The sequence below is a fragment of the Fukomys damarensis genome, unplaced genomic scaffold (genome assembly GCF_012274545.1).
Source record: "Fukomys damarensis isolate Sample0158 unplaced genomic scaffold, DMR_v1.0_HiC HiC_scaffold_24, whole genome shotgun sequence".
Taxonomy (NCBI): domain Eukaryota; kingdom Metazoa; phylum Chordata; class Mammalia; order Rodentia; family Bathyergidae; genus Fukomys; species Fukomys damarensis.
Window position 1 is genome coordinate 2,288,364 of NW_022900936.1, and position 16,974 is coordinate 2,305,337.

Consider the following 16,974-nt stretch of genomic DNA (forward strand, 5'->3'; position numbering starts at 1 on the left):
AAAGACCTTTTTATCCACGCCCAGGGAATGATTCCAAGCGCAAGGATACAGCTGCTGCAGATAAGACTGCGGGTTTAGGGAAGGTGAGAGACCCAGGCGCCGGGTCACAGGATGGGCGTGACCTACCCTTGTCCCTCCCACATCAGCCTCTCCTCTCCTATTGGCAGTGCCTTGGGAAGGAGGGGTGAGCGCCTCTCGATGGAAGGGGGACAGGAGGCTGTGTGCAGAGAACAAGTTATTTTAGATGAGAGAGAGACAGAGAGAGAGGGGTGGGGTGGCTCAAAATAACAGATTCTCAATAACGTCAAGAGGTAGTTCATGCTCACTGCTCTACAGATGGCTGATGAGGATTGGGGTGCAGGAGAGAGAGGGGGAAAAGGAGGAGGAGGAGGAGGAGATGGGGCTGTGAGTCTGCTGTGCCACACGAGCTGCTGAAACCCAGCTAGACCAAACTGAGTGTTTGTTAATCTATTTTTTCTTCAAAGAAGGGCAGTAAAACCCAGTCGTGTAGGTTTCAAACAGGTTCACTTTGCCCAAAACTTTCTCCTTTTTAGCATATTAGAAAGCAGGGGAGTGAAATTTGGCAGCACAGAGAGCTGTGAAAGGCCCTCTTATTTTCGAAAGGGCAAATTCTTCACTGTTGGCTTTGGGAGGTGCACCTGGGTCTGGAGGACAAAAGAGCTTTCTTTCCTCCGTCGCGCTTCATGCTCAGCGATGTTTGTTCGGAAGTGTGGACGCCCACTCGGCGCTGGGCTCCGAGCCAGGCATGGGCTAGGAGAGGGTGACCGGGGCTGTGGGCAGGGCCTCTCTCACTCTTTCAAGGAGCTCGAAGTCCCCAAGGTGGGAGGCGAACGCTGGCTCAACAAGTGCCCCATTAACGCTCCACTGACGTCGGCACGCGCTTCCGGGAGGCTGTGGGGTTGCTGTGTTTCCAGGTCTGCGGGGACAGAGACGTCCAGAGGGCTGGCATCTGGAGGACAGAGTGACATTCAAGGCCGCAGGGAGGAAGATGGGGGATTGAATGCAGGAGGCCCCAGGTCCATCCACGGGGGGTGGCAAACAGATGCCAAGGCCGCGGGGCAGCTTGGGAGTAGAGAAGGTCGGCAGAAGAGGGGGCTGTGGAGGCCGGGCCTGGGGCTCCATCCTAGGGAGGGCACCGTGCTCTGTCCCGGCTGACGGCTCCAGTGCAGGGCGGGGAGAGAGCCGTGTCTTCCCCACGTGGAGGAAGTGAGCAGGCACAGAGCGGGAAGACAGCCAGCTGTGTGGGGGGAGTGGGGGTGGCTCTAAAATGTCCCTTAGGCCCGAAATTGTTTACAAATGTTGCTTTAGACAAAAAGTCTGGTGAGGGGAAGACCTATGCCACCCACACACAGCGAAACTGCAGGCTCTCCAAGGCCAGCCCTGCCCACCAAGCAGGATGGTGCATCCAAGAGATGTAAGTAATTGGTCTTCATTGTGCACAGAGGCGCGTGCACACACGCATACACACAAATCAAATTAGAAAAATGTTCAAATTTAAAAACTTGTTTCAGTAAAAGACACATCGCTGTGAGTCCCGCTCAAGGACCTCCCCTCACTTGGACACCCTCATCCCGTGTCCCGGCCGCTGTCTGCAGCAGCTCCGCGGTCCTCTTTCCTGAGGGTCTTCATGAGATGTGATGACGAGCACAGTGACTGCCTCGGCCGAGCGCAGCAGGAAGGCAGCTCGTGAAAACACAACGCTGGTTCCTCACCCTCCTCAGGCACCGGATCTGGCACCTGGCAACCTCTGGTTCTTTTCCAAAGTCAAAATGGCCAGGAAAGGAGACGTTTTGAATCCACTCGGGAAATCGAGGCAGCCAGGACAGAGCAGCTAAAGACACTCAGGAAAGGGCTCCAGTGCTGCGGCAGGAAGGGGCCGGGACGATGTGAGCAGAGCGAGGGTGTGTACAGAGGGAGCGCAGAGCTTTGAGGTTAACAACAATGTGTCTTTCGCTGGACTAACTGCTTAAAAAAATCTAAACATTCATCACAGCTTTTGATCACAGCACCCTCGTATATTTTTCATAAATCACGGGACCATGGGTCTATATTTTAATTCAGCCGGGGAGGCTCTCCCTGAAGTCTGACATCCGATGCTGTGGTCTCTTCCTCGGAAGCTCCTTCAACATCCGTTTCTCAGCCCCGCACACCGAGCCTGTGTTTCTGCTGAAGGTGGCAGGTGCAGGCTTTCACATGCGTCCCCGAGGTGACCAGACCCTGAGCCACGGAGAGACCTCGCCGCTGTCAGGCACAGAGTGCCCCCTTGTGCCAGGGCCTGGGTCCTGAGGGCTGGCTCCTGACTCCGTGTTTAAGGCAGAGTTCGGGTGACTGGAAGGAAGTCATATGCAGGGCTTGCTGGCACCGTTTGCCTTGAAAACTACACACGAACAGCCTTCCGTGTCCAAGACTGCAGATTCAACCAACACTGGGTTAAAACATTTGGAAGTAATTCTACCTGTGTGGAGCATGTGCAGACCTTTTCTCGTCATTCCGCAGCAGCACACGTGACAGGTGCTCACAGCACCGGAGCTCTCATCTCAGGTTGAGCGAGGGTGTGCAGGATTGGTGAGCGCTCCACACAGACACCACAGCGTTTCCACACGGGATCTCTGCGTCTGCAGATTCCAGTACCCATGGGGATCCTGGGACCCCACCTCCGTGGACAGGGATCACGGCAGGAAGGGGGGTGGTAGCCCAGCACACCCTAGGCAGAGAGAAGGGAGTGTGTGGAGTAGGAGGATGGCAAGCCCGAAAAGCTTGGAAGGAGTGAGGCAAGTGTGCAAGTGTGTGCCTGTGAGTGTGTGTGTGTGTGTGTGTGTGTGTGTGTTCCTCTTCAATTCTTTTACGGTACATTTCAGGTAAACAATACATTTACATGCATCATTGAGATCTTGTACCTTTACGTGACGTATCTTGGCTCGTATTTTTTCCCCATTCCCCTGCCCTCCCTTCAACCCTTCTACCCCTCCCTATTTGCAAAAGCTTCATTTCCATTTATTTCTTATCTCATATTTTTTCCTTTTCCTTCTTTCTTCCCCTTCCCCTAGTTCCTTTTCCTCCTATTTGTGTGTGCACCTGTGTGGGTGTGGCATGTGTATATTGCAAGGACACCTCCTGCCCACGGTCCTTGTCCCCGGGTCCTGACCAGGCCCAGGCCATCCTTGTGACCCTGGCGTGGCGGTGGCAGGGCATGCTGCTATGGGTGTTGGTGGCAGCGTGGCTCTGCCTTCGTGGCTGCACCTACTGGAGACCCCGGGAGGTGGACAGGTGGGTTGCCAGCCCCGTTGCAGACATAGACCCTACTGGGCAGATGGTCACTCCAGCCCCTCGGGTTTCTGCTCCTTCCCTGGCGGTCTCCTCAGGGCCGGGTTGTGGGTACGGCTTTGCAAAGGCTGCCCCAAGAGGTGCCACTGCCGGGCTCTGACCACAGCCCCATGTCCTGTCCCAGTCCTGCAGCCAGAGGTTGGCAACAGGGTCCTGGGCCTCTGTCCTCCGCTCACACACGGCGTCTTCTCCCTGTGTCCCTTGTGCTCCTCCCTCTGGAAGCGTGTTGATTGCCTCTTCTTGTGACACCAGGGGCTCTGGATCGGGGACAAACCCAGTGACTTCCTGTAACAAGTCACCCTGTAAAGACCGGTCTGTAAACACAGCACAGTGTAGATCAGGGACTCAGCAGAGGAATTTGGGGGTCAGGGCGCCATTCGGCCCAGGGCACCACCCATCTTCTCTCCCAGAGTCTTTACAACTCCTCCTCACTTCACCCCGGCTACATCCTCTACATCAGCCCCGCCGGGCTCCCCACGCCCAGCACTTCTCAGCAAGGCAGGACAGTTCTCTGTGCCCCCACCGAGGAGCTCAGCCTGCAAAGCCACTCAGGGGGCTCTGTGGCCATGGCTGCTGGGGGCTCAAGACCCCAGTGAGACAGGTGCCCCTATTTCTGAGGGGTCCTGAGGCCCCTGCTCATGTGGGCCCTCCCTCTGTATGGCTGGAGTTGGCAGAAAACACTGCAGTCTGGAGTCCTTTTCTTCATTATCTCCCACTTCCGGCCCCCTAGGCACCCGGGGGCATCCTGCCTGGGCCTTCATGGGGTGAACTGGGGAAGAAGAGGGACAGCATAAGGACTGTGCAAATGGTGCAGTCGGGATACACAGATACATCATTTATGTTTATTATATATGTACATGTATGAAATACTAGGTATTGTAAAGATAGTGAATGTTAAAATTTAAAAAATCTATAGTAAAAGGCCCATTGCCAGGGCCAGGGATTTAGCTCAGTGGTGCCCTGCTTCCTTTGCAAGTGCAAGGTTCTGAGTTCAATAACAATAATAAAGAAAAGGCCCATTGCCATCAATTTCCGTAAAAATTTTCTCTCTCACTTCAAACACCCTCCTCCCATCCTCCTTGCCCCTTCCTGCAGCAGCTCTGGAGTCCTCTTTCTTGAATGTCTTTAGCTACACTGTCCTGGCTGCCTCATTGTCCTGAATGGATTTAAAATGTTTCCCTTTCACAGTCATTTTGACCTTGGGGAAGAGCCAGAAGTCCAACCGTGTGGGATGTGGTGAATCAGGTAGAGAGGAAACATTGTGAAGTTTTCGTGAGCTGCCTTTCCTGCTGCTCTTGCAGCAGGATTTGCTGAACTTTTGATCACTCCCCCTGGAGCCGCTCAGGAAGAAGACCCCAGAACTGCTGTGGAAAGTGGCCAGACCAGCGGGCAGGCCAGTGTGTGTGCAGCGGTGGAAGGGTCTTGAGGGCGTCTTCTACTCCCGTAACCAGGCACGCTGTTGTCCCACCTGACACCGTCTGCTCCGGTTCTTCCAGCCCAGGCTCAGGTAGGTGGGCAGGCAGACTGGGCAGAGGCAGAGGGGCCAGGCAGGTGGAACCTCCAAGGCCGGGCCTGGGCCACCAAGGCGGGGAGGGGATTCGCACAGCTTTGGGAAGGCCGGGAATACTGGGAGTCTGTGTGCACCCGGTGGAGAGAATCCTTCCTTGGGAAAGGCCAGCTGCCTCCCCATGAATGCTGAGCAGTCTCCGCGTGTGCCAGCCTGCCCCCCGGTGACCAACACACAGCAGCAGCCCGGTGGCCACCACTATGTCACTGTTTTTAGCTTTTTAAATTAGATGAAAAGAAAATTTAATTAGCATATGTTTAGGACACACAGTGATGAGATCGGTTTGCTCAGGCTCACACACAGGCACATCGTTATTTTCCACCCCCTGCCCCTTCCTCTCCCCCTTTCCCAGCGCCCCTTCCATCCCCTGAAAACCCACCTCCCCGTTTCCTACCGTCTCTCCTTCACTCCGTTCTTTACATTGCTTGCTTTGAGTTTGTGGTGGAGAAACCCTTGGAGTCTCATCTATCTCGCTTCGCATGAGGATCTCTCGATCCCCAAATCCCTCCATGAGACTCTTAGGGGCCAAGAAGCACATTCACGTCAAGGCCAGCTCCGCCCTCAACCAACAGTGACCGCCCCACCCGGCCCCCAGCCTGCCTCTCTCGCTCCCGACCGCGGACCGGCGCAGGGACCTGCTACGCCGCTCCGCGCCGCCAGGGGGCTCCAGGTGCTCTCGGATGCCCGCGCCCTGCGGACAGGTGAAGCGCTCTGATTGGCTGGCGGGAGGCATGATGCCACCGGGCAGCTCCGTTTAAGAGAAAGCCAGGACCGCTGGAGCAGGACCCTGAGCGGTGCTCTCTGTGCTGAGCGGCGGGACCGGCTCGGAGCTGAGGCCAACATGAGCGAGGTGAGGGGAGCAGGGGGCCGCGGGGAGCAGGGGGCCGGCGCAGCAGAGCGGCCAGCTCTGGATTTGAGTGTCCGCCTCGACAGGCTGCTCCGGGCAGCGCGGCCGGGAGGGCTCGGCAGGAGCCGGTTAAGTTTGCAACTTTCGGGCACCAGCCTGGGAGCGAGAAGGGCATTCGCTGCTGGCGCCTGATTCGATCGCGGCTTTGGGAAGTACTCTGGGTTTAGACCTTGGCGGAGAAAGCCGGAGCCCTGTGTCTTCGGGCGTCGGCGGGGTACGCCCTGTGGGGAGCGGGCACCCCGGGAAGCCAGCCCGGGCCGGGGTGGGGACTGGGACGCCCGGCCCTGGGGGGCGTCCGGGGGGCGCTGGTGTTCACCAGAGCCCTGGGAGACGCCGGGCGGCAGACGGGCGGGGCTGGTGGAAGCGGGGCTAATTTCAGGCGAAAAGCGGCTTTCCTGAGTGTGTGCACAGAACGGGGCTCAGCGGGCGAAGGCGCCGTAAAAACATTGCCATCTCTTCCCTTCTCCCGCGAAGCCGAGTATCATTCTCGTTCAGCTCCGCAGCCCAGCCAAGTCCATTTCTATTTCCTCTCGGTCGGCACTTAAATAATTACTTTTGAAGCTCGTTTGGGTTCTTCGTCTTTTAGAAATTTGACAGATGGGTGATCTTTTCTGGGGGAGCCTGGAGTAAAATTAACTTCAGAAGTAAAACGCTTTGTCACTGCTTCTATCCCTCTGACGGGTGACTTTTGATTTAAACGTGACAGGCAGAGGGGAAAAGCACTATCAGATTCAGGAACGAGGCTCGCCATGCAGCCAGGAGCGGAGGAAGGACAGGCAGGCGTGGGTGGGAGATGCGAGGTCTCCCGGCAACCCCGGCCCCAGTTCCAGCAACAACAGCGGCTAAAGCAGCCAGCATTTGCCTCGGGAACAGAGGGCCAAGCGCTCCCCCAGGTGTCCCGGCTTTGAGCTTCCCGGCCAATAGGGCTGTTGTCATTCCCGATTGACAGCTGGGGAAACTGAGGCTCTCATTGGAGAGCTCGGGGTTCAAGGTCACCAGCTAGAGGATGGCAGAGCAGGGCTTGACTGCAAGGCGGGGTTGCCCAGATGCACGCAGGTGTCTGAGGCCTCGGATTCTCTGAATAGCAAGGAACAGGGAGGAGGGAACGAGGCCAGCCCGGAAATGGCAAGGAGGAGGGAGAGGCCTCTGTCCACCGTGCCCTCAGGGGTGGGCAGTCTGCCGGATCCACGGGGAGTTCTGCTCACCTTTCTTGCAAAGAAAAGAGCTGGCAGGCGGACGGCTTTCCTTCATAGCCCCTTAACCATGCCCTGTAGAAGGGTCTGCACCAGCACAGGCTGGACTGTCTCTGTGAGAAGGTGGCCACCCCTGGGCTGGGGCTCCCCCACGCCCTGTCAGTGTGGGGCTGGATGAGAGCCCCCAACAAAGCCCACCCCAAACCCTTCTGGCCCCTCCCCTGCTCCCTACCCAGGGACCCGGCCTCTGACCTCTGCTCCTGGCTGGGCTCCAGGTTCCTGGGCACAGGCTCCTTGGGGAGCAGGAATTTGTCCTTTCAGTGAAGCTGAAATCTGCTTAAAACGTTTAATAAAGTGGAACAGAAGCTCCTTGCTACTCAGGGCACTGGGTCCTCCTCCCGAAGCTCTTCTCAGTGGGGTGATTTAAATGTGGCTTCTGGCTGTAACGCTTCTCAGGCAGGAATGGACTTCAGAGGAACGCTGCTTGCTGTGTGACCAGTTACCCGAGAGGGCCACAGCCGCGGATTCCATCGGGTTCTTCTGGGAGGATTTATTTGGGTCTGGAGGGCAAACAGTTGCTATGTTGGGCCACTGGGCTTGGGGCCCCTTGTGGTTGCCCCCAAGCTCACAGGCTGCCCCTGGAGCTGGTGCAGAGCCAGCCAGGCAGGGAAGACCCCAGAGGCCAGGTGTTCCTGGGGGTTGGGGTCTTCTGGCCTCGAGGGAAAGGGGGAGCAGCAAATGGAGCTCAGAGCTGGCCTTAGATGGGGCGACTTCACAACACACTGTTAGCTTCATCCCCTGGAGCCACAGTTTTGGGGTGACTGACATGTGATTGAAAAGAACAGCTCAAGGAGAATGGGGAAATAAAGTCCAAATTTAGGGCAATGTGAGAGCGGAGGTGGTTTGTGGGGGCGTCTGATTTGCATTTCGGTATTAAAGTGTGTCAGATGTGCCTGGAGCAACTCTGGAGATGAACTGGAGATGATTTAGCAGGGATCAAAGTGCAAGCTTAAGTCTGTCAGCTGGATCGGAGGTGCTCCCCACCAGAGCCCTGGCCTGAGAGGCGCACGCTCCTCTCTGACCGCTGGCTCTCCACACAGCGAAAAGAAAAGGCCTCCTTTTATTCTTAGCCACCTTACAAAACAGCATCCCAGGAACAAGGACAAACAGTCCCAGATCCTCACTTTGGTGTCTGTTAGTTGCTTTTCCCTCATTTAGGAATGCCAGGAGAAGACTTGAAGGCAGGAAGATGCACCTGCAGATGTGATTTAAAACGCGACACACCTGCGCCCTGCCTGTGAAGGGGTGGGAGTCATCCCAGTTACGTAAGACTCACAGGGCTTAATTAGACCACAGACCCGTTTGAGGAGAGCCGGCTCCAGGCCGGCGATTCCCTGCCCTGGCTCTCTTCTTGCCTTGGCTCGTTTAGGACGGTGCTGCTCAGGGCCAGGCAGGGAGATGAGGTTGGTCCAGCCCTTGGCCTCTGGAAAGGCATGGGCTGAACACCACGGACAGTGTAAGGGCACATCTTTACGCACTCGCTTGTCCTGAGCTCTGGAACTGAAACTCTGTTGCCTACGTGAAAGCATAATGACCCCAAAGGGAGGAGAAACAGAACTGCTGTGTTCTGGAGGGAGAGGCTCCAGGTGAGGCTGCCCACACTGAAACCTCGGGGTGGGAGCGTAGAAAAGATAGGAAAAAAAATTGTTTTTGTTTGGATCAAAAGTAGCCAGTGGTGAAAATCTCATGCAGGGCAGGTGTGGGATGCCCTGGTTGGCCGTCAGGAAACCCAGTGGTGAGAGCCCCGAAGATGAGGATTGCACTTTTGTTCTGTGAACCAGAACCTGCTCAGGTGGGTGCCGGATGTGGTTTGTGAGGAGCTCTGAGCCCCGGACCAGTTCTTCGTGCAGCTTCTGTGGTAGCTGTGTCAAGTGTGAATCTCGCGCCTGGTCCCAGAGGCCCGGCACCAGAAGGCCGAGTGACGCGTCAGTACCTTTCGCCATGTTAACCTCACTTAGGGGGACATTGGAGGCGAGCCAGCTGTTCCCGCAGAAACACGCGAAGATAAGACACTGTGCTTCATGGGCCGTTCCACCCAGACAGACACTGACTTCCACTGGGATTCGAATTTGACTTTTCCTAGCAGGAAAGAGATGGAAATTGAGCATGAAAAATGTGTTTGCAGGGCTGGTGATCTTATCGGATTGCCATACAGTTTATTTCCCCATCCCGCATTTCATTAACGCCAAGGGATTAAAAGTCTCAGTTTTTCTCCTTTGAATTCTAAGGACGAAAGAATGCAAGATGTATTATTACTGTGTTTCAGAAAGAAATATTGAATATGTGAGTCACAGTTGGTTTCCTTAGAGGTTTGGGAGAGTAGTGAGATCGAGATGAGAAGAAAACCTGTTTTTTTTTGTTGCCGTTCTTGTAAACTTACATTTACAGGAACGCATCTGTGCCTTTGCTTCTGACCTGCTAGCATTCTTCCCTTCCCAGGTTGCTTTTGAGGGGGGAAGGCACCCCCAGTGGGCTTGTACTCCTGCTCTCCGGCAGCTGGGCGCACCTGCAGAATAGCAGGCCCCACCCACTCCGGGTGCCTTGTCAAGTCTGTGTGACTGCTGAGGAGGTTTGGTGCTGCACGCGCCTGGGTTTGTACTTTGTCTGTCGGACAGCTTTATAAAACACCGTATTAAAGAGCATGTGGGTAAAGTATTTCTGAATTGTATTTTATCGGCTGAAAAAATCTTTCCCAGACTGCGAACTTTCTGGCAGGGACAATTTTCTGTCACTCCCAAGGCCCCCTGGCTCTGGTCCTAGGTGAGTCAGTGGATTTATGAGGGTGGGCTCATCTGGTGGTGGTGCTGCACTCTGGGCCCCTCTTCTCCGAACCCTGAGATTGGTGTTTGGGGTTCACTGGCAGAAAACAAGTCTATCTTTTTGTTGTTGTTGTTTCTTTATTCCTGGGTTGATTTTATTGAAATTCTTTGAAGTGGGTTCATAGATCTAGGCATACAACAGCTGCCCTCAGGATAGTAAAAGAAAATGAGGAAAATTGGGAAGATTCAGCAGAAAGGGCTCCTGGCGCGTGGGGAAATGTCAGGGACAATGCTAGTGAGGCAGGTGGGCCATAGAATTCTAACCTCCTGTGTCTCTGTGCGGCTCCCTTCAGGTGAGTGCGGGATTCACAGCTGCAAGGCAAAGACCATGAACATCTTGGAAATTAATTTGTGGAATTGAAATAGAAAGAGCATGGCCGAGGCTGACGGGGAGGAAGAAAGGAGCCAAGCTGGCTCTCAGTGAGGGGCTCCCTGGGGCCCAGCCGCCAGGCTGTGGATTTCAGAACGCCAGTAGACTATATCTAGTGTCCAAGAGGAGGCTGCATGTATAAATATCTTAACTAATAGTTAAATGAATCACCAATGGGAATCACCATGCTAATAACTAAAAAATGAATATTCTAAATGATACTTGAGTATTTAAATATTTTTTTTTCTTTTCTTTTTTCTGTACTGGGGGTTGAACTCAGGACCTTTTGTTTGCAAGGCAGGTGCCGGTGCCCCTGAGCTCAATCCCTGGCCCTTGAATATTTAAATATTTAAAGTTAACTTATATTTGAAATGGGGCTAGATGAGAATTAATATACAAAGCGGGATCGGTTAGAATCCGTTCTCCTGGGGGCAGGGGGACAGGCCCTCCGCTTTGCTATCTCGCCAGGTGGACCCTACTTACCATTCTTCCAAACTTTGGAAGAACAGAGGTGGCTGCCCATTCAGCTGAGAGGAGCTGACTTTCGAGCAGAGGCACAGAAAACTCTGTAGGTCTGAGTTTGCACCCTAAACCAAACAAGTTCGCCACACCCATCAGTAACTGCGTTCGGCATGCATCTCTGCTTTTGTTTTATGTGAAAAACACAGCATAGGTGACACATTGCAGGCATCAATCCTCCTGCAGGTTGTTTGCGCCTTGGAAATAGCTAGAATTTATGCTTTAGACTCTCGCGGAGCGAGTTCTCCTTCCATTTCTGAGAGGGATACGCTTGGCCGTATTTATGACATTGCCACCAGGGAGATCTGTCACCCAATAAGCGCCATCAATTTCTATTCTATCCTTGACCTTCCACCTTCTAAATAAGAAACGAATTTGTATCATAAAGCAGGAAAAGAATCGTGCAGAAATCGCGGGCGCCCCCTACAGGTCACCCGCCCACTCTTCAGAACCCTGGAGGGTCTGTCGGGAGGCCGAGGATGGAGCCCCAGGGAGGGCTCCCCGCAGGTTTCAGGTGCAGACGGACTGGGACTCTGACTAGACCGATAAGCCCACAGCCACTCGTACGTCCACCTCCCACCCGTGTGCCCAAGAGTTCTGCTGTTTGGGGCTCTTAGAAAGCTGTGTTGGGAACCTGGGTTGGCTGGAGACCTAGACTGTCCTCTTACTACACGCGACCACTTGAGAGTGGTGTGACAGGAAACGGTCGTCTGTCCCCTTGCCTCTGTTCCTGTGGTGTGGCCAGTCCTCTAACAAGTGACTAGCTGTTTAATGCGGTACAACCGCTGGACACAGGACCCCAGAGGGGGAAATACTCACCAACATTTGCCTTGGTTACGTAAGAGCAGAAATATGATGAAGAAACACGTTCTCCCCTTTTTATAATGTCTGTTGTTTAAGCCAATGTACATATCTGTTCAGCATGTGGCTAAATCTCAATAGCAAACTAATTAGGGAGGTATGAGTGCCTTAAAAGTGAAGGTCCTTACATGGGTGATTCCCTTAGCACTTCTTCATTAGGGGTTGTTGGAAAAATACCACTCTTTTCCACTTCAGCCTGCAAAAAGGCTAATTTTACCTAGGGTTTCTTTTTTCTAAATTGTACGTTGTTCTACACTTTTACTGTGCAAGGAAATCCCTGAGGCCGTGAGGTGGTCAGTCAGGCCTGAGAGGGGCTGTGCTGGAACATCCGGATGCTGAGCTCTGTCTGTGGTGGTGAAGGCACAGAAGGGACGGTGTCCTTGACGGGGACCTGCCCAGGCCCAGGCTGGAGACAGTGCTGAGGCTCCGTTAACAGTCATATCTCTTTGTGTGTTGTGCCCTAGTCACTTTCCCGTTGCTGGGACACAGTCCCCGACACCCACAGCTTAAAGGAGGAGAGATTAATTTTGGCTCACGGTCCATAGGCTGCCAGCTCCATGGCAGGAGGGTCTGGCGGAGGAGAACTGCTCACCTTATGGTGTCCAGGAAGCAGAGAGAAGAGGGAAGAGCTGGGAGGGATGAACCCTTCCCGGCCACGCCCCCACGACCGCCTCAACATCACCTTCAACAGCATATATGCATGCGCTAATCTGTGGTTGTATTATAAAATATACAAAAACAATTTTAAAGGAATGAGGAATTGATTATGTGAACCGTAGCCCAGCTGTCTTGTGGTTGTGGTGGTTTTAGGACCCTCAGCTGGAATGTCAAGGTGTAGCACGTACTTTTGAGAGCTCGTCATTGATGGGAACCCACGGAGAGCTGCACCCCGATGCTCCCTTCAGGAGCAGCGCTTGGGATTCTTCTCGGCTGTGTGGGGCAAGCGCCTGGTGGTGGGAGGTGGGTATTTAGTGCTGTGTTTGCACTGGCAGTGTCGGACTGTTTTCCATCTGTGATTCTACGCAGGAGTTCTTAAACTGTGGTTAAGAACACATAAAACTCACCATGGCAACCGTCTCCGCGTGTATGTGGCCCAGCATGCTCAGTGTAGTGGCATCGCTGGGACAGAGGGCTCCAGGCATCCTCCTCCAGCAGAAGCGACTCCCCGCGTGCCCTGTCCGGCTTCCCCAGCCTGTGAGCCCCTGCACTTCCCGGCGCTGTGCCTGTGCCTTGGAAACCTCCCATGGCGCAGCAGAGCTCGGCCCGGCTTCCAGGCTCATCTGGCCGAGCTGTGGCCCCTGCCTGCTCAGCAGGGATCTAAGGCCACTCACCTGCAGGAAGGGAGGCGCCATTAAAACTGCACAACCGATGGGTCCCCCTCCTGGGGCAGGAGGGCCTGTCCTGTGGCACACACACGGCGACGTTCTGCCGGCTCCAGGGCGATGGCAGGGGCGGTTCCCAGTCCTGGGGTCCTCATGCTTCCTTACCCCTAAGTACGCCATCCATCGGTACCAATCCAGGCACCAGGTCTAATGAAGCTGACTTTTATTGATCTCAGTCACGAGAAGATACAAATAGAAGTTCTGAGTCCCTCTCTCAGCAGAGCTTGAGCCCCAGTCAACTGCAGCTTGTGTTCACTGTGCACCCTGGAGTTGAGCTGTGTGCAACCTGTGCAGCTGGACATGAATGGCATCTTTTTATGTTCCCCAGCCTGGCCTCAAAATTCTGATCTCAAGCAATCTTCCTGCCTCAGCCTCCTGAGCGGTGGAGCAACAGGCATCAGCTACTGAGCTCAGCTTAGTCTCAGAGTGGTCACTTTAAGACCAGGGACCAAGTGCCCCCAAAGTAATCTTGTTTGAAAAAAGAGAGAAAAAAGAAAAACCCAGTGCTCTTGTGGAAAAGCCAGTCTCGGTTTTGACCCCACACTCCCATACTATTTCTCATTTTCTGCCATGTTCTGGCTCTAACCCAATTTCTCTTATACCTGTCCCAATTCCGCTTAAGCCCTGGATGAGAAATATATCAAAAATATAACAGTTCTGAGTGAAAGGAAAACGCACGGGAACCTCGGACAGCGCCTTCCCTCCCATGGGTCTTTGCCTGTTTCTAGGAATCCATTTCCTCTCTGACTTCTCATCCTCCCAGCCAGATCGCACCGGGAGAGGCTGACAAATGTCAGGGTGGCTACTGCTGGGAAGTTTTTGCTGAAGACCTGGGTGACGCTCACTTCTGCCCTCACTGGTAGAATCCCTCTGGCTTCAGGGTTAGAGTTAGGCCTTGCCTGGCCTCCGTCTCTCCATGTAGGGAGGAGCGCTCCTAACCCTGAGGTATAAGGCTTTCAGCAAGCATGTGCTAGAGAAAGTTGGTCCCGCGCGGGGTTGCCTGAATAACCTGGCGCCGCACCTGGGCCAGCCGTATTTCTTCCGTCCTCTCCGATCGTGACGCCTTCTGAAGATGCTGTCTCTTCCACCTCCGCGTCTCCCAGGACGCGGCCGGACCTCGCTCCGAGCAGGAGAAAAGACGCGGCTCCTACCTCTCGACAAGTCCACCAGCCACCAGCAGAGGCGAGAGCACATGGGGCTCGCTGTGCCGGGGCCCACTAGAGACAGGCCTGCTCCGTGTGCGATCCAAGGGCCAGCCAGGCAGTGGTTAGCTGGTCACCGGGCCAGGCTGGGAAGGGGAAGGGGTGGAGGACGGCAGCTGGAAGAGCTCCGGGGTGGGTGCGAGGGAGAGGACGGACCCAGCTCCCGAGCAGCGTGGATTGATTAGGTCAGACAGGTTAGACTCGCCGAGAGAGCGTTTAGCCGTCTTCAAGCTGAGGAGCGGACAGACATCTAACGTGGTACCATGGCTCATTTGTAGCTACTTAGTGGTGAAAAGGCCTGAAAAATGCTGGACACTGACCCATTCTTAGCACTGAATGTTGGGGCTCCACTGACTTTTCCCATCTTTTTGTAAAAGTCTGAGGTGGAAAAAGTCTTTTGAGTACATTGGCAATAGGTCACATGAAGGCCGGCAGCGTTCTTTCTGGAACTGTGCGTTGTTTATTTGAAAAATCGCACATCCTGATTGCGAGAAGTGTGCGGGGGCAGGTGCGCCTGTGGTCTGCCTTCCGTGAGGACGGGCGCGGGTCACGACTGGATCTCACCGCCATGGCGTTTGGACCTTAGAGCCCTGCTGGCTTCTTACCAGTTATTATTATTTTCTTCTCCCTAGAATTTCTAATTTCTTCAGGGATGGACGCGTCTGTATTTATAGCCCTGTTCTCACATCTGCATAAGTCCTGTCAGAATGTCTAGCTAATGCAGTGCCGCAGCTCAAATATTATTTCTGGTGTTGTTCTCTACCTCAGAAATTTGGGCTCTTTCACCTCTTCTTGAAGAAATTTTCTTAAAATAGACACAGCGATTTGTCAAGCACCTCCACCAGATACCTCCTTCAAGTTCCCAGCTATTTTTTTCTTCTGGATTTCATCTTCCCATCTCCAAAGCTGATTCATTCCATTTGGGGAACTCTGTATAATGAATTTCCATGTCATCTTTTTTTTTTTTTTTTTGGTTCTTGCTGAAAGCTAGATCTGGCTGAAATTCATGTGAGAATTCCCCCACAGTTGAGTTTTGGAAGAGGATTTTGAATTTTCACACGACAAAAATAAAATTGCAGCCTCCTGTAACTTCCGAGCTGGGAGCGGTGGCCTCAGGGGACTTGGTCCCCACCTCCACCTCTGGTCCCTTGGGCATCACACAGGGAGTGAAGCATCCCAGCTCCTCAGAGAGGCGCCGATTTAAAAGCAGGCAAGTGCTGCATCTTCCCCCTGTCACCTGCTCCGCCATAGACCGCTTCTGAGCTGGTGTCAGCAGGGTGTGTGTGGGGAGTGGCTGGTGACACTGTGGAGTCCAGAGAAGAGTACATACCCATTGGCCCTGCTTACCTCACCAAGCATTCTATCTATCTATCTATTTATTTATACCGGGGATCGAACTCGGGTCCTTGTGCTTGCGAGGCAGGCGGCAGAACCACTGGGCCAAATCCCCGGCCCTGAACATTTTAGGATGGGTATGACAGAGGACCAGAGCCCTTCAGGGCCTTTCCGGGAGTGAGGCCTGGATGCTGGCCTGGGCCACTGTCCCAGGTCAGGGTCGAAGCAGGTGGCCCTGTGGCTTTCCAGTGAAAGAGAAAATGAAACCAAGCTAATGAAGCCCAGTTGCATCACCCTGGCGCTGGCCGTTCCTGCTCTGCTCCTCCGGATGTGACGCGAGCAGCTCTCTAACCGAGGCCTCCTGCGGTGCCCTCCTTCCTTGGAGCTGGTCAGTCATGGGCTTAAAACATGAGCCAAAATAAACTGCTTTTCCTTAATATTGTGGCCGTTGGGTATTTTGTCCCAGGGACAAGAAACTTAAGGAGGCCCTTGGAACACCCAAGTCTGACCATGGAAGGAAGTGTAGGAAGGGGCATCCCCTAAATCTGACGGGGCCCAGGAAGCCCCCTGTGGCAGAGCGGTGGAATGGGACAGCAGCTTGTTCGAAGGTCACTTGGATCGCCCTGGGCATTGGTCTGATGAAAAAGCACTTGAGTGAGCGTTCCTTGTATCTGTGTGTACCTGCGGTCAAAGGCCATAGAAATGCTAAACTCTGATGTCCATGCGAACATTTCCCCGAATTGATCCTAAACCCTTACTAAGTATTGACTTCCCTTCCCTGGAAAGTTCCAGTGACCCATCACTTCCTACTGACAAATCTCTAACGAGCCTCACCTTCTCTTCTCAATTGTCCGGCCGTCCAGGAGGACACAGGGTGCAAATGTGTCTGCTTGTTCCATTCAAGGAACGTTCTGACTCCCGCAGCTTTGAGAAATGGTCCCCTAGTAATGCAGGATCAGTACCCAGGTCTGCAGTGATTTGGCCGCGTGTAAAGGCCCTCTCACGGCCGGGCGAATTTCAACTAAATTTAGAACTGGACTCTCCGGCTGAAGTGGATCGCAGAGGTGCTGGAAAGTGAAATACAGAACAGACACCCATTGTGAAGGTAGCACCACGGTCAGTCGGAGTCCATAGGTGGCGGTGGGCGCGGGTGCATGGCCCTATGAGGACAGGGTTAGAATTGCCACCGCCAGGGAGCAGCGGGTCAGGTGGCTCAGTGGCCTAGGCCCGCGTTCTGATCTTCTCCGCTTGCTAACTGAGCTGTGGCAGCTGATGTAGGACAAAACGTTCCCTACTTCCGGAAGAATAGACCTAGGGTTTCTACCATTTTCTGAAGCTATTTTCATCTCAGTTGAGTGGGGGAGAAATCTGGCAATGTGGCTGTTTTTTTTTTTTTTTTTTTTTTTTTTTTTTT

The 16,974-nt window shown here is 53.9% G+C and overlaps 1 protein-coding gene across 1 annotated transcript in view; it reads left to right on the top strand.

The window, feature by feature from the left end:
* The first annotated feature begins 5,645 nt into the window (after nucleotides 1–5,645).
* Nucleotides 5,646–16,974, top strand: part of Pcp4 (Purkinje cell protein 4) — a 49,675-nt gene continuing 38,346 nt past the window's right edge. Inside the window, exon 1 of the mRNA XM_010636468.3 lies at nucleotides 5,646–5,762. Within this exon, the coding sequence (XP_010634770.1) occupies nucleotides 5,754–5,762 (9 nt within the window). The 5' untranslated portion in view covers nucleotides 5,646–5,753. The remainder of the gene's footprint in view (nucleotides 5,763–16,974) is intronic.